The sequence below is a fragment of the Ovis canadensis genome, chromosome 22 (assembly GCF_042477335.2).
Source record: "Ovis canadensis isolate MfBH-ARS-UI-01 breed Bighorn chromosome 22, ARS-UI_OviCan_v2, whole genome shotgun sequence".
In the NCBI taxonomy this organism is placed as follows: Eukaryota; Metazoa; Chordata; class Mammalia; order Artiodactyla; family Bovidae; genus Ovis; species Ovis canadensis.
The window spans coordinates 54544989-54567664 of record NC_091266.1 but is presented as its reverse complement, the minus strand read 5'-3'; the positions used below and the strand labels follow the sequence as shown (position 1 = coordinate 54567664).

The 22676-nt window shown below is 43.7% G+C and overlaps 1 protein-coding gene and 1 long non-coding RNA gene across 10 annotated transcripts; one reads left to right on the top strand and one right to left on the bottom strand.

Moving 5' to 3' along the window:
• The first annotated feature begins 370 nt into the window (after window positions 1-370).
• On the top strand, window positions 371-2056 carry LOC138427612 (uncharacterized). Its single transcript, XR_011252083.1, has 2 exons — window positions 371-532; window positions 1042-2056. It is a non-coding gene; the product is annotated as an uncharacterized lncRNA (long non-coding RNA).
• DENND10 (DENN domain containing 10) lies at window positions 1763-20052 on the bottom strand. 9 transcript variants are annotated; one of them, XM_069567263.1, is made up of 10 exons: window positions 19860-20017; window positions 17038-17234; window positions 15588-15667; window positions 12539-12687; window positions 11479-11590; window positions 9255-9355; window positions 8966-9127; window positions 6987-7094; window positions 4775-4869; window positions 1763-3309 (listed from the first exon to the last, which is right to left on the bottom strand). In XM_069567263.1, the coding sequence occupies exons 1-10, from the start codon at window positions 19912-19914 to the stop codon at window positions 3133-3135; spliced, it is 1236 nt and encodes a 411-aa protein (XP_069423364.1). In that variant the 5' UTR covers window positions 19915-20017; the 3' UTR covers window positions 1763-3132. The 9 variants fall into 9 exon arrangements, with proteins under 9 accessions (XP_069423364.1, XP_069423367.1, XP_069423371.1 ...); XM_069567266.1 differs by having other exon boundaries at window positions 17038-17254; window positions 19860-20008; XM_069567270.1 differs by lacking the exon at window positions 8966-9127 and having other exon boundaries at window positions 17038-17254; window positions 19860-20052.
• Between the last annotated feature and the right edge of the window lie 2624 nt (window positions 20053-22676).

The following is a 22676-nucleotide window of genomic DNA, read 5'->3' as shown; positions in this document are numbered from 1 at the left end:
CAGGAAATGGCACTGCCGCTTACCGGCTTAGTCAGGACCACTGGCATCACCCCGGACTCCCCTGCTCCCCCCACCCCATTCAGTAGACTCAGCAGCCAATTGTGTTAAGCCGCTAGAACTCAGCCCCCTGTCTGCCACCACCATGGCTCAGTCCAACAGCATCCCCTGCTGGTACTGTTCATCAATCCATTTCTAGCCTGCTCTGCTAAACCACAGCTGCTTAAAAGCCTTAAACGGCTTCCCAGTACACCAGGATCAAGTCTAAATTCCTTGCCATGGCAGGTAGAAGACTGCCACTCCCGCTCCTCACACTGGACTGACATCCATCAGTGTCTCTGAGCCTTCCCACACGCTGTTCCCTCTGTTCCAGGTTAACCTCTCCCTGGCCTTGACGTCTGACTTGGACGTCAATCACTCTCCTCCAGGGAGCCTTCCAGGATTCACAGGACTGAATTAGGTGCCCCTCCAGTGTGCTCAATGGCACCCCACTCCAATACTCTTGCCTGGAAAATCACATGGACGGAGGAGCCTGGTAGGCTGCAGTCCATGGGGTCGCTAAGAGTCGGACACAGCTGAGCGAATTCACTTTCACTTTTCACTTTCATGCACTGGAGAGGGAAATGGCAACCCACTCCAGTGCTCTTGCCTGGAGAATCCCAGGGACGGGGGAGCCTGGTGGGCTGCTGTCCATGGGGTGGCACAGAGTTGGAAACGACCGAAGCGACTTAGCAGCAACTTAGCAGCAGCCAGTGTGCTCCCACAGTGCTCATGTCTCACCTAGCACTTGCCACACGGCCATGCCATGGCCTGTTTGCTGACCCTATGCCCCTACAGACAGTGCATCTTGAGAGTAAGAACCATTGTCGTGGGCATCAAGGAAGCCCCAGGATACGATACACAGGGCACAGTGTAGACTAGGCACCCATGTTTGTGTACTGGGTGGAGGATGTTTCTAACACACCCTGCCCCAAGTCATCTCAGAACACACCTGTGGGGCTTCCCTGGGGGTCCAGTGGTTAAGAACCTGCCTTGCAATGCTAGGGACACCGGTCTGATCTCTGGTCTGGGAAGATCCCACAGGCTGTGAAGCAACTAAGCCCGTGCTGTGGAACTACTGAGCCTGTGCTCTGGAGCCTGGAAGCTGAAACCACTGAAGCCTGTGAGCCCTACAAGCCCACGCTCCACAAGAAGTCCCCGCAGTGAGAAGCCCTCACGCTGCAGTGGAGAGTAGCCACCGCTCACCGAAACTAGAGAAAGCCTGCGTGCAGTGATGAAGACTCACCAAAGCCGAAAAAATACATCTTAAAAAAAAACAATGCACCTGGGGCTTTCAGTTTTCCCTAGGCCACAATGACAGTTATCTCCAAATTTGGTAAAAGGTGTTTCACCACAGCCTAAAAGGACAAAACCAGTCAAAATGATCTACCAGTCAGCTCCATGTAGCCACAAGTTTCTCCTAAACAAAATGACAAATGTGCAAAGGCTCCAAGTGAAGATTTAGCCACTGATCGATGATACAGTAGTAATGGGAGGAATCTTTTCAAACCTGACACTTGGACCTTACAGTCAGCTCCAGGAAGGGGGCGTGGAGGAGGACCAGGTAAGGAAAGAAGGGCCAAGGCAGGGGTGGAAGGAGCCAGACTGCTTGAACATTTCTATAGGTCTTCAGATAATCCCCAGAGGGTCCGCATTTGACAGAGAGGGTTTTTTCTTTCATTTGGTTGGAGTGGGGAGAAAGGGCACAATTTATGCCTTAAAGCGCTGAATATCAAAATATTTCACTTTATTTCTGTATCATAAATTTGTCATTTCAACAACTTTGATCATGAGCGAATACAGTAATATATGAAAAAAAAATGAGGGTGAAAAAGACGTTATATTCATTTTCATAAAGTGCAGATTTAATTTTCAATTGTTTGCCCCAGTAAACATCATTTCACTTCAAATCCTCCCCTGACACCAACCAAGAAGGGGCTGTTTAAAAATTTTTTCCCTTAACAAATGTCTATTACCCAGGATACATGAAAGATCCAATAAAGACAAGTTTTTCTGCAAACATTTTTCTGGTTAAGATTTCTGAGGACAAGAGTACTGAGTGAAAAAAATAACCTGTCATAATTAATATGAATACATATAACAAGAACATAATTTCGACCCCCATGCTTATTTTGCAATTTTTAGGTCTCCAATTATGAAAAAGGTACCTAACTAAACGAGAATGGATACCTTCATATGTGGCCAAATTATTTTTACTGATGTTGTTTGAAGATACTCTCTAGTTTTGGCCTTTACAAGAAGTTAATTCTCACACTCCCTCACCAATTATATAACTGGTCGCTGTTTCAGTCAGACAGACATTTATATTCAAAATGGGCTGCTTCTCTTATGCTACTACATAAGGACTGGCCTCTTTTTTCAAAAGAATATTGCTAGCAACTAGGTTAATTAAAGAGTACTCATGGCTTAAATTTGCCAAATGCTTACCTCTGCAACAGTATAAATATGGATTATTAAAGTTGTCTACTCAAGTATAAAATCTAGGCAAAACCCTTGTAATATAGGCAAAATATTCAAAGGCGAAGAAAAAAAAATTTCTTTTACAAGAAAGTGCAACTGCAGGGTCTTTCGAATGATCTTCTAGACGGTTCTGCAGAGAACTTAGTAGTTTGGCTCAGAAAGTGGAGTTCCTCATGAGGAATTAAAGTTCTTCCTAGAAGAATTCAAAGCAAACTTTCAGGCAGCTTTCTGAAAATAAATCGTTAGTTTGTGGCTACACAATGAGATAAACTGGAACTTGCAACAATGAAGGCCTTCAGATTTGCTGCGATTTGCAGAGAACTTGACAGAGCTGCTCTGCTCTTACCCCGGGATGAGGGGCTTTTATAAAGTTACATAGATAGGTGGTTACAGCACTTTGTAAACATTGAGAGTAGGCATGAAATTAATCAGATAGGAAATCAGAAGTGTTTTCATGTGTGTTTCAGTGCTTTTTCAGGTCAAATTACAATGCTTTCAAATAAAACATTAAAAATATAACATTTTCTTGGTTATTTCCAGTATTTTACATAGTTAATGGATAATCATGGTGCTAGGGCTTTAGATCAGTCATCAGTGATACATTCTGTCCCACCGTCAGATTTTCAGCATTTGCTCCGCGGCTGCTAGATGGTAGAGGAAGTTTTCTGTGGCTGGTGGAAATCGTCTTTGCTTTAGTGCCTCATAATTGAGCACTCGCTTTTCTCCATCATCCGAAACTTCTGAAAATGGAGCCAGGTTGGTGAAGATTTCTTTTGTTTTTAGGGAGATATCCTTTAATAGAATAGGAAAATATACAATACACTAGTGTCCAATAATTTGAATAGCTCTCCAGAAATTTTCCTGCTATTTTTTAACTTTATCAGACTAATTCTATCTGTAAATTATAAAAAATGCAACAAATTTAAAACAAAAAAAATAAATGTCATGGCTAACTTTGCGCAGCAGCGGTGGTGGGCGTGGGGGGAATATTTTAACCTTTTTTTTTTAAGTGCACAACTCAGTGGCGTTTTAAGTACTTTCATCATGTTGTGCAGCCATCACCACTACCCATTCCCAGAACTTTCTCATCATCCTAAACCAAAACTCTGTACACATTAAACAATAACCCCCCACCGGCCCCCCTAGACCCTGGCAATCACCATTGTACTTTCTGCCTCTATGAACTTGCCTATTCTATTAATAGGTACTAGTGGAATCAAAACATCTATCCTCTCGTGACTGGCGTCCTTCACTCAGCATAATGTTTTCAAGGCTCATGCATGCTGTAGCACACGTCAGCGCTTCATTCTAAGGCTGAATAACATGCCACCATATGTGCACACTACATGTTGTTTACCTATCCGTCCGCTGATGAACATCTAGGCTGTTTCTACCTTTTGGCCATTGTGAATAACGCTACTATGGACACGGGTCTATTTGAGTTCCTGTTTTCAATTTTTAATATAGAATTACCAAATCTATATTAATGCTGTGTTTGGCTCTTTGAGGAATCTGCTATTGTTTTTAGAACAAATCTCTTCCCAGAGTCCCCTCCTGCCTGGGATGAGCAGCCCAGCACCCACCACACAGGTTTTCCTTCCCCTTCACCGACTGACGTTCCCTTTGGGACGCTGAGTGAGGACTCAGCAGGGCTCGCATTAAAGTCATGTCTCTTTCCTGGTTTGCTGATATCATTAATTCATTCGGACATTTTTGAATTCTGAATACACACCAGGCACTACGTCATACATTATACTGAACCATCTATGGATCACTTTTAGTCCATGAAAAACACTGTAATTCAAAACTCAAATTTACACATTTCACCAACACTGTTTTCACTCCAATGTTGATGGTGGAATAGGTGGGCAGTGACCCTCTGTCCAGTAGGACAGTCATAAGAATCTGGGTTCTCAGGACAAAACCCGCCCACCCTTCCCGGCCATGGCTAGATGGGCCACCAGCACTGAGAGAAAGGCGTTGCTGCCAAGTGCCCACCAAACCTGTGGCCCTGCCCGCCCCTTGGTGGCTACAGCTTTCACAACAACTGCCTGATGTGGGCAGCAGCCCCCTGTATCAGTCTCTCCCTGGAGCCTGGTGACCAACTGGCTCAACTTCATTGGGCCCATCCTGAAGACCTCCTCTGAGCAGCTGCCCATGGGCCTCTCCACTCACTTCACTACGTGGGCAGCAGATAACCTGCCGCTGCCAAGCGGGACTTTTCGGGACCCCGTCGGTGGGAAGATGAAGGCATTACCTGTATTACTTGGCTGTCTGACTTCTCTGGATCTTCTGCCGACTGGACAATTAACTGACCAATTTCTTTATGCAGTTTGCCCATTGTCATGGCCTCTGGTGAGATCAAGAAGAATATGTTATGTGAATGTTTAGACATTTACAAAATGAAAAATAATCATCTACATGGCAACCCAAACGACTGTACAGAGGGGATTCTGAAAAAACAATTGACAAGCCCCCACATCTCCATCCTGTTACTACATACAGATGAGATGGTTGGATGGCATCACTGACTCAATGGACATGAGTTTGAGTAGGCTCCAGGAGTTGGTGATGGACAGGGAGGCCTGCTGTGCTGCAGTCCATGGGGTCGCAGAGTCGGACATGACTGAGCGACTGAACTGAACTGACTACACACAAATACGATGACACAACAGAAGGCAAGGCACGATCATGATTTATATACTTCATGTCCAAAGTAAAAATACACCAACGCCAGACCAAAATTCTGGTAAGAACTTTTTCTTTCTAGACAAAAACCTAATGAAAACTGACTACGTGTAGGTTGTGATTGTAAGCCAAGAGCCTGACTTTCCTGTCCACGTCTTCACAGTTGGGAATTCACGTTTATCTTTCTGGCAGGAATATTGTGAAAGCAGTGCTTCCTGTGAGTTCTGCAGAAGCATCTCAACAATCACGGAGTAAAGGCCCTTAGGAATGAGCCAAGGCAGCAACCTAAGTTACAGTAATTATGGGCTGACCAAAGTTTGTTCAGGTTTTTCTGTAACGAACTTTTTAGCCAACCCAGTATCTACATTGCTATTTTCTGCAGCAAGAAGGTTAACAAGAGATTTCTGTTTAACACTCGAGAGGGACAGACTCCACAGGGATGAGCCCATTTCATTGACTCAGAGCCGCAGGGCACAGCAGGGAGCGGCCATGCTTTCCGGTCCTAACGCTTCAGCAGTTTCAGTGGCCCTGGCCACAGCTAGATTTCTACCACTCCAGCTTTACAAAAGGCAACATCTCCTAAAGACCTGATACTATATTTTGAATTTTTCACCATGAATACGTATTATGCTTGCAATTTCCAAGTGAATTAAGAGAAAACAGGTTTTAGTTCTATTAATTGGAGGTTGCTAGATAAAGCCTCACAGAATCAGAACCTAGCTAACAAATATCCCTCACTGGCTAGCATTCACCTGCTCCCAATTTTAGGAGAAAGATAAAATGACAACACAAAAGCTGTTACCGGTAATTCTCATCTAAAACCAAGACTTCACAATGTCCTGGGCTCAAAATGTGTAAAACCCAAACCTTTTCTACTTTATGCAGCTGTAATTTAGGATGATTCACAGTTTCCAGAAGTGACCCTATGACACTAGAGCACCCTTTCCTGGTCTTTAGCCTCCAAGAATATTCATTCCCTGGCGTTTGCTGAGACAGTGTTCAAAAAGATTTTCCACACAGGAGTCATATTCAACCCTTGCGTAGTAAAAGATGGCTGCACACTCTTTGATACTTTGTCCTTCATGAGGTAGAGTCTAAATTCTTTTCCCTTAATGACCTGCTTAAACAAACAGAATACAGAGGAGTGACGGTATGTGACTTCCGAGACTAGGTTGCAGAAGACACTGTGGCCCCCTGTCTTGAATTACTGTTGGGGTGCCCAGCAGTCACGTGCTGAGAACACTCAAGCTGTGCTAGGGAAAGGCCCCTGTGGTGTGGCCGCCTGTCCACAGCCGTGTGAGCAAGCTTGGAAAGGGATCCTCTTCGCCCCAGCTGAGCTGTCCTTTGACTGCAGCCCTGGCAACATCTTGATTAAAACCTCATGAGAGACCCTGAGCCAGAACCTCCTAGCTAAGTCCCTCCTAAATTCTTGCCCACCAAAACTTCGAGATAATAATAAGTATTTGGTGTTTTAAATCACAATGTTTAGCAGTCATCTGTTATGCAGCAATAGATAACAAATACACTTTGTTTAAACACAAAAGTGGAAACAAGAGGAACAGACCATTGATCTTACTCATATATACATACCATACAGCATAAGCACTCACACATATTCTTAACCGTTAGGTCTACTAAAATGAGTGCTGTGTTCTAGACACAGAAAAATCCATCCAGCACAACAGGTGAGTACTTAGTATTTAAGCAATGAGAATCAGCCTAAAAAATACAACTGTTTTTGGCTTATATCCAGTGTCAACAACAGAGAACAGAGAACTAACCTTTTGCGAGCGGGGCAATGGTGATTTCACTGTCTGCCAGATTCACAAACACATCGTACAGGTCTGATCTATTGCTCACCTCCAAGTCCACAAATCCAGCGATGTAACCTGTGTTACAGGGAGGACCAGCATTACTGGAGAAGGAGGAAATCACACTGTGAACATACCAAAACGGGAGTGAGTCTAAGAGCTCATCAGCTGCTTTTCTTCTCTGCGTTACTTATCCAGGGCATTTAAGCCGTATCCGTGGTATTTCTTAAGGTGACATTATTGCCAACTGTCTGAAGAAACTCACACACCCCTCAGAATGTCCCCAAATTAGATTTTATGTCAAGGAAGAAGACTGAAGTAAAGCATCAGCTTTTTAGTTGTCGCTATTTGGGTCAAGAATGACAGAGGAGGGAATTCCCTGGTGGTCCAGTGGTTAGGACTCGGTGCTTTCACTGCTGGGTCCCGGGTTCAATCCTTGGTTAGAGAACTAAGATCCCACAGGTCTTTCTTTATCTGCGCGGCCAAATAAAAAAGTCTTTAAAAGCGAGTGACAGAGAAAACAGCGTGTAGCAAGGATTCTCTTGACCACTGTCCCCTCCCAGGTCTCTGTTGCCAAGAAGTCACAGCCAAATACTCAGGTTCCTCAGGGATAGCATGGAAGAAACAACATCATCATCACCAACTTTAGATCAGATACAATAAACACTAGAGGAATCAAAGCAACTCAAGAATCAGCAGACTGGACTTCCGGGTGGTCCAGCGGTTAGGAATCCACCTGCCAATTCAAGGGAAATGGGTTTGACCCCTACTCCAGTAAGATTCCACATGCCGCGGGACAACTAAGCCCATGGGCCGCAACAGCTGAAGCCTGTGTGCCCCAGAGCCCATGAGTCGCAACGAGAGAAGCCGCCACAATGAGAAGCCTGCGCACCTCAACTGGAGAGCAAACCCCGCTCGCTGCAACTAGAGAAAGCCTGGGTGCAGCAGCAGACCCAGTACAGCCAAAAACAAATGAGCAAAAAGGATTCAGCAGACTTTTGGAACTGGTGTTAAAGGTTCCCTGACTTTAGACTTCACAGATCAATACAATTAAAATAAACTGTTTTTTTGGACCAATTTTACTTTACCAAGTGAGGACATTTAAAAAACAACGGCGGTAACAAAAGCAAAAACCTACCACAGAGCACCCAGACAAAGATTCCCTCAGGTATAAGAAAATGTGATATATGATGACCAAAGTCATGTATCAAATATGGTTCATAAAACCATGATTTCTATGATATATAAAATCATATATCAAATATAAAAAAAAATGATACTGCAGATTCCTGGAGAGAGAGGACACTATTCAGTAAGTGTTCCTGAGCCAAGTTGCTATCCAGATGGAAAAAACTAAAATAGTGAAACTCACATCCTACTTACAAAAATAGTAATTACAGGTAGATTAAAGGCTTAAATGAAGAAAAAACTTTATAAATTTTTACAAGAAAATATAGGAGAATATCTTTCTGCCATTGGGATAGAAATTTTCTTAAACAAAATAGAAAAGATAAAATCATAAGTCTAAAAACACCCCAACACATTAAGATTTCTATTCATCAAAAGATACCATGAGGGGAGACTTCCCTGGCAGTCCAGTGGCTAAGTCTATGCTTCTACTGCAGGGGGTATAGGTTCAATCCCTGCTCAGAGAACTAAGATCCCACAAGTCTTGAAACATGCACCACTCCATAAAAAGGAAAATGAAAATGGTGGTAACTTTTAGGTGATTTTGTGTACTTTATCAATTTCTTTTAATTTTATAATTTTTATTAGAGTATAATTGATTTACAACATTTTATTAGTTTCAGGTGTACAAATTTTTTTAATTAAAAAAACTTTGTAAGGGAAAAAACAACTGGCTGCATTTACCAAAGAAATACTAAATAATCAATACTAAATAATCATTCCCCTTGCTATGTCGTGCTTAGTCGCTCAGTCGCGTCCACCTCTTTGCAACTCCAACGAGTGCAGCCCACCAGGCTCCTTGGTCCATGGGAATTCTCCAGGCCAGAATACAGTGGGTTGCCATGCCTTCCTCCAGGGAATCTTCCCAACCCAGGGATTGAAGCCAGGTCTCCCACATTGCAGGCAGATTTTTACTATCTGATCTACCAAGAAAGGGCAACATTCTCCTTAGGAATGCTCTAAAATTAAAACAAAACAAAATCCTCCCCCAAACAAACAACAACCCTGGTTAAAGCTGAGCTTCTCCTCCCCTGGGAGCCCGCTGCCTACCTGGGCACATCTGTAGGGCTTCCAGTTCATCGGCATCCAGGTGCACGTAGGAGTGAAGTATGGTCCAGTCCTGTCGATGCCATACCAGGGCAGGCAGAGTCCTGGGGAGTCAAAGTGAGAACACAGATGGCTGTCAGCCCACCCCTGGGACTCTGCCCGTCCTGTTCCCTCTTCTGGGGGAGGAAACTGGCTTCCGGATGCAGAAGGAGAACAAACGCTCACTGTGCCAACACCTCGAGGCTTCAAAGTAAAGTAACGCAGCGTTTTGCTGTTGTTTAGTTGCTCAGTTGTGTCCGACTCTTTGTGACCCCGTGGACTATAGCCCACCGGGCTCCTCTGTCCATGGGATTTCCCAGGTGAGAAAACTGGAGTGTTGCCATTTCCTTCTCCAGGGGATCTTCCTGACCCAGGGATCGAACTCCCGAGTCTCCTATACTGGCAGGTGGATTCCTTACCACTGAACCACCAGGGAAGCACAAGTGTTTTGTCTGATAAGCTACAAAAAACTGGAAGTATTAGTTTCAAAAGATCTCCATGGTGGAAAGAAAGTGAAAGTCAAGTCACTCAGTCATGTCCGACTCTTTGCGACCCCATGGGCTGTAGCCCACCAGGCTCCTCCATCCATGGGATTCTCCAGGCAAGAATACTGGAGTGGGTTGCCACTTCCTTTTGCAGGGGATCTTCCCCACCCAGGGATCGAACCTGGGTCTCCTGCGTTGTGGGCAGATGCTTTATCATCTGAGCCGAAAGGAATGATGCTTTTAAAGTGTTCCCCTGCGGTCCAGTGATTAAGACTCTGCCTTCCACTGCAGGGGGTGCGGGTTCCATCCCTGCTTAGGCAGTATCCCACATGCCGCACAAGGCAGCCAAAACAACAGTAATAATAAAGTGCTCTTCCCAATGCCCCACTCTGCAGGCTGCCACAGAAGCGGTCTGGGGGTAAAATCCAAAGTGGGCCCTGCAAGCAAGAAATTTTTTTGAAGCCTCCCATTTCATATTTAAAATTCAGCCAAACTTGCAAACTACTTTGTGTTTGTTTTTATACGAAAATAAGTTTTCTTAAAAAACTTTCAGTGAGACAGCTACTTCATTCAGGAAGAAGTATGCGTTGAATGCACCTGTGGTTTTGTGAACCCTCTGGTGGCCTACGAGACATCTCAGAAACTGAGGACACTCAGGTTTGCATAAATGTAGAGGAAGAGGGAAAATGGGTGGAAAAACACAGAATTTGGGAGTGAGAGCAGGATAACAACTCTGGTCCCATTACAGTGACCTAAGGCAATCACCATCCTAACAACCATAGTCATTTCTAGAGTGCACACTATGTGCAAGGCATGTGCTGAGCATGTTATACAAATTATTTCCAATCCTGAAACCAAGCTTATGAGGTGGGTATTACCAGCTTCATTTCACAGATAAAGAAACTGAGGTGTAGAAACATTACATATCCTTTATGTGGTCACAAGGCTAAGAAGTTGTCTCCCAGGACTTTACCCCAGGTCTTTCTGCCCAGCAAGCCTTTTTCCTTCTCAGTATCTAACCACTTAGCCTCGATCTGCTTATCTATACACAGGGCAGTCACACTTCCTCCCAGGGTTCTTCTTGTGAGTAAGTCTAATGCATCCAAGTGGCTTACACAACACCTCACATACAGTGAACAGCATAAATGCTAGCTCCTCTGCTTTTACAAAAGAATCTAAGAACAAATCTAAGTTAGATTTTGCAAAGAAAACAACACAAATCTATATTTACTATATAAATAAGAGTCTGCGATAAAACATAACAGAAGGACAACTTGCCAAAAACAGGGGTCAGGCAACTACGGCCCATGAGTGCGCTGCCCTTCTTTACACGCAAGGTTTCACTGGAACACAGCCATGCTCATTCATCTACGCATGGGCTGTCCATGGCTGTTTTTAATGCAACCTATGGCAGGTGAGTAATTGGGACAGAAAGCATATGGCTACAAGGCTGATATCTACTCTCTGGCAAGAGAATGTGTGCAAACTTCCTGCTCCAAAATATTCACATTTCAAAATTTAAAGAAGACTCTGTTCAAACTCAGTGACCTTGAATATGAAATCTAAACCCAAGTGGCATTTCACCCCTAAGCTAACACATCTTATTTATTCCAACGTGCAAAGCAACAGGGCCCACAGTGACACAGAGGACCCCAAAGTGGCTGCCAACAAAGTTTACACTTGTTAATGATAAGAGATCATACCTGGTAAACTCCTGGACAGCTTCTATTTTGGGATGATAGACGACAATTCTTTTCTTTAGCATCAGTGCTGTGTGTAAGATAACAGTTTCCATTCCAAACTGAGATACAATGTCTTAAAACAAAAAAAAATTGTGAGTGCATTAAACATTATATAAGGAAATCAAGTTTTTATCAGAAATAATTCTTATCACATGAACGCATAATTATTTTCAATACAGAGAATAAATTTCGGTAAATGTTATAAGTACAGAAGCACCTTAGTTGGTGGATGGTCGTATCACTCCGTACATCTGCTCCCCAGGATGGGTGCTACAGTAGCTACACCCACTCCCACAAGGGACTGGATGCTGGGTGCAGAGGTGAAGCCAGATTCACAAGAAAGGGGAATTATATGAAGGGAATCACCATTTTTGCGGTCGTGAAAGCTTAAGTTTGAGAAAAAAGGTTCACTGATCCCCCAAACCTACATACACATCACTGCACAAGTCCTTGTGAGAGACAGCTGGACAAACACCTAACACCTCAAGGATGCTTAGATACCATACGAAACAGTGGGATCGGGGATGAGAATGAAGGCCAGCATCGCCCGCAGAATCCTCTTTCTTTCCTTGTTTAAGGACACAAACTCTTGGCTCAGCTCTAGGCTGGACTTTCCAGCAAGGAAAAAGAGGCAGGGAGTTAGACTGGGAACTGGGGCAGAGGCTTTAGCTCCCCCACAGGAAGAGGTCACTGCTAAGATCTAAGGAAAGGAAAACGATGGAAATCAGTGGAGACTTCAACCTGCGAACTTCAGCGTGCAGATGAAAGAACTCTCCATAGACAGCTGGAATCATATGGAAAGAAACACCACACAAGTCTGCATTCCTGACAGAGTTCTAACCACATAAGGAAATGGAGAACTACCTTCCCGCACAGGAAACAAATATCATGTAGATGAAAACATGTGGAAAGAGGAAATAACACTCTAATGTGAGACTGTCCTTGGCCTGGGGTTTTGTTATTGTTGGGATGGGTTTTTGTTTCTTTTTCGCATCTTTTTTTTTTTTTTTTTTTTTTTTACCTTTGATGGAACCTGCAAGGTATGCCTTTCGGGTATCAAAGTCCTTGCTAAGGAAAGAGCCATTTTCTTCACTCTGGCATATCCCCTTCGTGAGAACCGCGATGTAACTCTCCATCATCTTAACTGGACTCCCATGCTTCAGGTACATTCTGTGAGAAAGGACAAAAAAGCAAGCGTGCTTCTAGTTAGCACAGACCACCTGGGGTAACGCACCAAGGCCAGGCATGGGTACATTCTAAAGAGCCTTAGCCAACTTGCTAACACACTTCTGAATGCCTGTATCTTTTCATGACATGGTTACTTCCATAAATTTACTTGGAAAACATATTAGAAAATTAAACCACCACTGGAGAAACCTTCAACAGTTCTGTGAAGTCAGCTCTCGTTACATCTGGGGAGGCCGGGTGAGGTCCACTTAGGCAAGAGAATGAACTAAGGACTTCCTGAGGCCCCGCTGTTCTCAAGAATACTGTATCCTTATCTGTTTTTATGTCTTACATTCACGGTGGTGTTGTTGGGCATAACAACTCGGTTTTATTGCTGGATTTCCTTTCATAAGAAAGGCGTTTATGCATTGTCCACAGAGAAAGCAACAATTAGTTGTAGAACATATATTTACTATTGGAGTTCTCAGAGGTAGCTATATTTAGATAATTAAGAAATCAAACTCCTCTAAATTTCTGGTGATAAATACACACTAGATACATTCATTAAATTAAAAAGGTCCAGAAAATGCTGACAGGAAGCCAGCTACATTTACAGCTCACATGTGATATCAGGCCCCTCCCCTGCAATCTCTTCCTGTGAGAAACTAAATGTGAACTCTTCTAGAGAAGCAGGCCTGGGTCTACTTGGGCATTTTAGTAGCTGAAGGGGTACAAAAAATTGGGATGAACATAAAATAACTGTTTAAGACAGCTCACTTGAAAACTATATTTATTGTAGATTAAGTGAAAAAAAAAGCATGGGATTTAACTGCTTGTTAAATTTCATCAACTGTCAGTGTTTTAAAATTATTTTTGTGCACACACTGGGGGACATGAGGCCAAAGATAATGAATATGGTGAACTGTCACATAGAGAAAACAGTCAACCCCATGAACTCATCCAGTGCTTACAGAGGAAGAAAACAGCTCCAGTAAGACATAAGGCAGGCAAGTTCAGGAGCTGCCCTGGGGTGGGGGGTCAGGAGGAAGAACTGGAGACTGGGAACTGGGGAAAGAGGGGACTTAGACTTCACTGTACACCCTTTGGTGTTATTTGCATTTCTTTTTATTATGTGCTTACATTACCACTACCAAAGCAGAGCCGAAAACCAAACGGCACCATTAAAATGATTACATATTTAAAAAATAAAATAAAATAAAATTTAAAAAATTAATTCAAAATTATAAAAAGGGGTCATGGCAGTGGGCCCAGATCCCACAGAGGGAATGGACCCTGCCATGTGGGGATTCCCCGGCCACTGTGTGCAGCATGCCATGAAGGGCACCTCTCACCAGAAATGGGAGAGGGCACCTTCCCGCCATCAAAAAGTGCTTTTCTAACACAACATTGTAAATCAGCTATACCTTAGTAAAAATAAAAAAAGGAAAGTGAAAAAGTGTTTATCTCTGTGTGTGTAAAGAGGCACATGTGTTCATGGGGAGCCTGAGTGTGTGTGCAGAGAGCACGTGCGTGTGGACAGGTGCCAGGGCAAACACTTGAGGGTGTTAGCGGGGGGTGGGCAGAGGAAGTGGTTGGCATCAGCTTGAGTCCTCATTCCTGTTGTAACTGTGACAGGAGAGAATTCAGAGTGTGACAATGTCACAGCACGGCACCAGCTGAGAAACCCTCTGGGCTTCCTCCAGGGCAGGAAGTACGGTCTAAAGCTCCCTGGCCTTTGGAGGCCCAGAAGGGCCCAGAATATCTCCCAGTGAATTCAGTTGAGTAACCTAACCTCAACTCAATCAAATGAAATGGGAGTCCACCGTTTGTTCAAAAACACCTCTGCAGTGTCTTTAGTTTATGGCTTCTGGATAGTGACCCTAACAGTAACAATCTCCCTTTGCGTCAGTGCCTTATTTGCAGACAGCTGCGTCTATTCCACAGCGAGCCACACTCCTAGAATTTATCTCATGGAGAGCAAGAAGTTTTTATCACAGCTGACTGCAAAAACAGTAAAACTTCATTTTGTCAAAACATACCCTAACTGTAACATTTAGATCAGGAGACAGTATTCTTACACTTTGTGTATGTATGTGTATACATATATAAAAATGGCAAAAATGCAACCATTTGTCAGGCTTATAGCGTGAAAAACAAAAACGACGCCTCTTATCCCGCCCCCCCATAAAAACCTGAGGTTAATACATAACACTGTCACTAGAGAGAATTAGAATTATAATTAGAACTATAATTATAATTCTATCTAGTGACAATATTAGGAAAAAAAAAAAGCAAAACCCGAAACCCTGCAAAAGTCTTGTTTAAAGAAAAAGATCATGTCTCTCATATATAAGAGAGATTTCATTGATTTCACTAGATATACTTATCAAGGCAAGAAAGCAAACTAGTATACTTAGATTAATTTTTTCAACACTTGTGAAACTGAAGGAGTCCACTTGAATCATGATTAACCAGTTCATCAGTTTCTCAGCTCCTTAGCATTCCAGATAAAAAATATTTTCCTGTCCTTAAGCATAATTCAAAATGCCTGTTAGCCTTCCCCACTGACTCCCACACAGAGACTGACACAGATGAACCAGCTTACCACTTCCGTCCTAAGGAAAGTTCCAGCTTGGAAATGAGCAGAAGTAAAATGCCAAAAGTGGCAAGTGACTCAAAATAGCCAGCACCTACAACAGTTGCGCAAACTGCCTTTTCTCCCCCCGTCTATTATTTTCCCTGATAACAGGAGCAGTACCATAGAAGTAAGACAAAATTCCTCTTTAGAAAAGTGTCCAAACAGAAGGCTGAAATACGCTTCCTCATGTAGAAATCTGCTACATGACTATTGAGTAAGAGCCTCATTTTTGTATATCAGCATTTAATACAGTTTTCATACAGACCTACACAATATCCTAGTGAAGGCGGCATATTTCTCTGGATTAAAATCTTTGGCGGTCAGAACAATAGAAAAATGAGTCACCTGTCCAAAACAAACAAAAAAAAGTACACTCTTTAAAGACACTTTAATAGAATTAATCTTTATTACTACATCCTAACAAGCCTCTTGTATAAGACAAACCAGCATTAAAAAGAAAAGACCAAAATGTAACAAGTCCTCACTTGCCTCTTTATACTTTTATGTGTATACTATTTATAAATATATACACACATAAAAAATATTTTATGTGTATATATACATAAAAATTATATATACATATTTAATTTCCTTTTAGTTAGAATTCTTTTCCTCAAAAACATAAAAATATTTCAAATGTCAGAAATGTGAATTTTGATTTAAAACCCTCTATCCTCATCAAAGCAGAATTAGGAATGCTATATCAGACCTACCACTTAGTGACTATTTTTCATTAATGAAATAGAAGGATGGAAAACAACATATATACGTTTCAGTAAAAATCATACAGTTCCGCAAATATTCAAGTCTCTGTAGGGTGTTATATAGGCTAAAGGGCATTGTTATAACCTTCATTTATTTATATGCCTCGATTACTAGACACACAGATTTCTGATCATCATATACCTGTTATTCCCATTAGTATCTTTTTACAATTCACATTTTCTAATTATTAATCTCTGTTTTGTCTTAAACCTCTTACAGTTTTTAAATTGTTGCCTTCCTGTTTACTTTAAATGTAATTCCTTACATTTAAACTGGTATCCTGAACATGCTTCACACCATCTGGTGACTGACTATAGAAATAGCCCCAAAATGCTAAAAGAAGTCGTCACCCGGAAGCCGACCAGGGGCTCGGCCACTCCGTACCAATATTCTTTTCTCTGAGAAACCCTGCTGGTTGTGCAGGACTAGGAAAGTCCAAAATGACCACACACTTACTGGCTTTTAGCCTGTCACCTTGATGGTGTCCATATCAAATGACACACACACACACAAAGTCTACTGAACACACAAATTTCCTTAGTTATCTTCTCTATTCTTAACATCCCCTTATCAAACATAAACCAATAAAAAAGTTTTCTTAACCAGGATAATTATATCCTTCAAAATAGTTTTTAATTACAGAAAATTACTTCTTCCCACTTTTAATCAGAGTCAAGGCTTTGAAAACTCTTCTACATTTCTACTCCATCCAGTGTAACTTGGGAAAAGCTTCTCTATACCAACCACAGGTCAATCAAACAATATATATATACCAATCAACGTAATGATCGAGAGTGAAATGTGAAAGAGAACATTCCCAATTAAAATCATGTATTTAATATTTTCCCAAAACATATTACGAATGAGGAAGTCTAAAGCTAAGGGTTATTGGAATAATCTTACATCACTTAGAATATTTTTCCATTTTGTTGACCCTCCTACAGTCATACCTTTTTCAAAATGGAAGAATCTGGAACTTCAACTGTGGTGATATAAAACCATGTTCTTCTGTACTGACCAAAGACGAAGGGATGGAGCAGTTTGTTTTCATCTGTAAGGCAGCATTTTCTCAGCAGCAGATTCCTTAAAGTAGCTGTGGTGGAAGGGTAACACCACACCCACAGAACTTCTCCATTTGTGTCCTTTTCTATGGTGGAAAGATGGTCACTGTGAGAATGTCAAACAGCAGCAAGGAAGTGAATTGATTGGTTACTTATAAGCACTTCGTGGAATCAGTTTCAACACCCCATTTTACAAAGAAGCCCAGAGCATGTGAGATCCCCCACCCCCATCCCTCAGTTCTCATCTACCTCTCCTGGTCCCATTAGCTAGCTCTCCTGATTTCGAATTTTAGGCCACCTGAAGAAGCTTTTCTAACAATTCATGAGTGAAAATGTAGCTTTAGAGGTTTGGTAGGGTCTTCCCTTGGAGAAGGCAATGGCAACCCACTCTAGTACTCTTGCCTGGAAAATCCCGTGGACGGAGGAGCCTGGTAGGCTGCAGTCCATGGGGTCGCTAAGAGTCGGACAAGACTGAGCAACTTCACTTTCACTTTTCACTTTCATGCATTGGAGAAGGAAATGGCAACCCATTCCAGTGTTCTTGCCTGGAGAATCCCAGGGACGGGGGAGCCTGGTGGGCTGCCGTCTATGGGGTCGCACAGAGTCGGACACGACTGAAGTGACTTAGCAGCAGCAGCAGTAGCAGCAGCAGGGTCTTCCCTATCTCCTCCCATACAAATTCTCATAAACTTATAATCACCTTACCTTACAATCTAGTTGGAAGTATGTTTAATAAATACATAGAAAGGGTTTGTTGAAAACTGAAAATTAAGAAAATGGGGAAATCTCTGTAATATCATCCTATGTACTGATAGTATGAAGTCTATATTTAAAATTTTAATAATAATGGTTTACAGTCATACATGAAGTTTCACCAAAGTCAACACCTCAATAACAAAATAGGAGCAATTTCTAATAAAAACAACTCCAGGCAAAAAGCAGCCTAAAATTTAGAGAAACAGTAACTGAACATATATCAGTAAAAATCCAGTTTTTCATCAACAGACTTAAAAAAAAAAACTTTTATTATGAAAATGTCAAGTATAAAAAAAAAGTAGAGAATGATAAAATGAACCTCCATCACTCAGCTTCAGCAATTATCAACACCTGGTCCTCCTCCGGTCATAAGGGGAAGGAGTTCCACTCAGCCCCATTATTTTAAGCCAATCCCTTTTAAATTCATGTAAACATGAAAAATTTTTTTTTAATGAATTGAAAATGCAGCTAGTCATCTTTCTTTGCTGATACCAGATAAAGTCTTGGTTTAATTCAGTCTTAACTCAAAAGTACCTTCAAGGACTAAGAAGTCTTAACAACAAGGACTAACAAGTCTTAACTACAATTGCTCAGTCATGAGTGACTCTTTGGGACCCCATGGACTACACAGTCCATGGAATTCTCCAGGCCAGAATACTGGAGTGGGGATCTTTCCAACCCAAGGATCGAACCCAGGTTTCCCGCATTGCGGGCTGATTCTTTGCCAGCTGAGCCACAAGGGAAGCCCAAGAACACTGGAGTGGAAGATGTCTTAGGTACTTAGGTTTTGTTTTGAAACAGTTTTAAAATCACATTAGAAATGAACACAGGAAAAAAAAAAAAAGTGAACACAGAATCTGTTCCCAGATAAATGCACTCCTTTGAGACAGTGAAAATAATCAGCAACATTTAGTCACATTTCCACCAGTTTTGCTAATTCCAAGCAACTTACTTGTGCACTAGGGTTTAGGTATATGTGAAAATCTCTGGAGAATATTTTTGCAAAGGACAATGGCATGCAGAGAACGACAGACGTTCACCTAAACCAACCCCATGCTCACTGTCGCTGTAGGATGGACGTTGCTTCAAAAACCATTGCACAAGTCTCGGGCATGCATTTCCGGCAGCCCAAAGATCCTAACGCACTTCCTTATACATTGATTTCCTCAAAAGAAACTGGGATTCCACCCACTATGATGATATTACATGTTACATGCACGACTTCTCTCTTCGGAGGCAGGGAGTCTCCCCTGGTATGAGGTGGGGCTCTGGGGCTAGACTGCAAGGGTTCCCCTCCTGGGTCCACCACTTCCTAGTGTGCCTTCTTGCACAAATGACACCCTGGGCCTCCATCTGTTCCGTGAAGTGGGCATCAAACATTAGCCAGACCCCCTGGAGCCGAGGTGAGAATCAAAGGGCAAACAATCGATGCAGAACGCGCAACACCCCAGGCCTGCAGCAGGCCACTGCATCTGGAACAGCTCGATCACATGACTGGGGCCAGCCGGGCGCCGGGGTGGCGCCCGTCTCTGCATCGCTCAGAGGGACCCCGGCCCTGCAGCCTCACAGACGTGCGGCCTGCAAGCTGCCCTCGGCCTCACCGGGGACTCGCCTGAGCAACTCGTTCAGCTTTCATGTCCAATCTCGTCTGCAGCCCAGAGCACCCAGGAGGACTTCCCTCATAGAACTCTGGAGGTCTCCGGGGTCCCCCCGCCCTGCCTCCCAGCCCGGGCAGGCCCCAAACAAGGCCGCGGGCGCACGGGCCCAGGACTGCAAGCCCGGCCCCTGCGCCGAGGAGGTCGGGCCCACAGTCCCCAGCCCAGGCCCAACTTGGAGGGGGCCGCGCTCTCCCCACCGCTGGCGGTGCTGCAGGCCTCGGGAGCAGGGGTCGCCCCGGGCCCAGGCGGAGACGGAACTGGGTGCGGGCCTGCGGGGCAGGGTGCCTGTGTCCTCACCAATCAGCCCGACTCCGAGCATCAGCTGAGTGTCCGCAGCCTCGGTAGCAGCCATTTTCCGCCGCAGCCGCCGCCACCTCAGAGCGCAAATCCTAGCTCCCAGCCCGTAGACCCCGCCCCTCCTCCTGACCCGCCCACGCAGGAGCCCCACCCGCTCGCAGGCCCCACCCTCCAGGCCCCGCCCCTCGCCCTCATCCAGGCCCCGCCCCCTGCCCTGAAGACACCTCCTCCCTGACCCGCTCTCCCGGACTTCCTGCCTCGCCACTTACTTTCGCCCCAGGCGACTCACCCTCGAGCCCTGTCTCCTGTCTCTAATCCAGATCTTCATCCTCTGCCTCCTGAGTTCAGTTCAGTTTGGTTCAGTCGCTCAGACCTGTCTGACTCTTTGCGACCCCATAGACTGCCAGGTCTCCCTGTCCATCACCAACTCCCGGAGTTTACTCAAACTCATGTCCATTGAGTTAATGATGCCATCCAACCATCTCATCCTCTGTCGTCCGCTTCTCCCGCCTCCAGTCTTTCCTAGCATCAGGGTCTTTTCAGATGAGTCAGTTCTTCGCATCAGGTGGCCAAAGTATTGGAGTTTCAGCTTCAGCATCAGTCCTTCCAATGAATATTCAGGACTGATCTCCTTTAGGATGGACTGGTTGGATCTCCTTGCAGTCCAAGGGACTCTCAAGAGTCTTCTCCAACACCACAGTTCAAAAACATCAATTCTTTGGCGCTCAGCTTTCTTGATAGTTCAACTCTCACATCCATACATGACTACTGGAAAAACCATAGCTTTGACTAGACAGACCTTTGTTGGCAAAGCAATGTCTCTGCTTTTTTTTTTTTTTGTCTCTGCTTTTTAATATGCTGTCTAGGTTGGTCATAACTTTTCTTCCAAGGAGCAAGCATCTTTTAATTTTATAGCTGCAGTCGCCATCTGCAATGATTTTGGAGCCCCCCAAAATAAAGTCTGTCACTGTTTCCCCATCTATTTCCCATGAAGTGATGGGACCGGATGCCATGATCTTAGCCTCTCAGGCTTTCCTCATTCTACCTCTGCCTGCCAGTCTGGCCCCAAAGAGGTGTCGGGTTGAAGGGAAGGTCTCCCCATTCATTCATTGGCTTATTCATCCAGACATACCCCCTCCCCCCGAAAAATAATTGAGGATTTAAACTGGCTTTGGAAATGCCGGGTTGACCAAGACAGAGTATTCTAGTGGGGGACTAAAACAGCCCAGAGTGATAAACCTCTTACAGTAAAATAGTGCTGTTTGTTAAAGAGTTGAATGGACATGTGGTGATCTGAAGTGGGTTTTAAGGAAGGATTCCCTCAGGGATATTTGAACAAAGATCTGAACGATAGGAAGAAGCCAGACTATTCGGGTGGCTCCAGGATCCTTCCTTCTGGATTCTCTGTGTCTCCAAACCCAAATCACACAAAACTCATCAAGGAAGGATCCTTAGAGTCTAGTCTAAGCCTGTGCACTGGCGCTCAGTCGTGTCAGACTCTGTGCCTCTACATGGACTGCAGCCCGCCCAGCTCCTTTGTCCATGGGGTTTCCCAGGCAAGAATACTGGAGTGGGTTGCTACCATTTCCTCCTCCAGGGGATCTTCCTGACCCAGGGATCCAACTTGAGTCTTGCATCTCATGCATTGAGATGCATTGGCAGGCAGAGTCTTTATCACTTGGCACCACCTGGGAAGCCCTTGGAGTCTATAGGCAAACAATTCACTCTTCATTTCATTTGATCTTTAAAAAAAGTTTTTAATATGAAATATTTCATACGTAAATACCAATCTAAGAAAAACTTATGACTACCACCCAGCTTAAGAAATCAAGTATTACAGGGACTTCCCTGGCGGTCCAATAGAAAAGACTCTGTGCTTCCATTGCAGGGGCCGAGGGTTCCATCCCAGGAAACTAAGATCCACATGCCGGTGAGGCCCAGTGGAAAAAAATAAACAGAAATAAAGTATTACAAATGTCCCATCACTTCATGACAAATAGATGGGGGGAAAAGTGGAAACAATGACAGATTTTCTTTTCTTGGGCTTCAAAATCAAACGTGAAAATTAGCCAATCAAAACAATAGTACATAACAGAATGCTATGAAGCTATGAAGGAAAGTGAGGTGGACATATTTGAACTAACTCATTATAATCCCATAAACTTTATCATTACAGTGCTGCTAGTTTCCCAGGAGGCTCAGTAGTAAAATATCTGCCTGGTAAAGTTCTAAGTTCTGTGTGTACTTATGTGTATATATAACGTGTATAGGATGGGAGGGATGCACATTTAAGTGCTGACAGTGGTCTCCTCAGAGGAGGAGCATGGGGGCTGTGGGGACAGTGTGAAGGAAGGTTTGGGGCTATAGACTGTAAAATAAAAATACAAATATAAATATTTAGAAATGTTGTTCAGTCACTAAGTCCTGTCCAGCTCTTTGCAATCCCATGGACTGCCGCATGCCAGGCTTCCCTTTGCTTCACTATCTCATGTCCATTTAATCAGTGATGCTATCTAAACATCTCATCCTCTGTCACCCCCTTCTCCTCTTGCCCTCAGTCTTACCCAGCATCAGGGCCTTTTCCAATGAGTCAGCTCTTTGCATCAGATAGCCAAAGTATTGGAGAAGGCAATGGCACCGTACTCCAGTACTCTTGCCTGGAGAATCCCAGGGACGGAGGAGCCTGGTGGGCTGCCATCTATGGGGTCACACAGAGTCAGACACGACTGAAGTGACTTAGCAGCAGCAGCCAAAGTGGAGCTTCAACTTATTTCCTTTAGGATTGACTGGTTTGATCACCTTGGTGTTTATGGGATT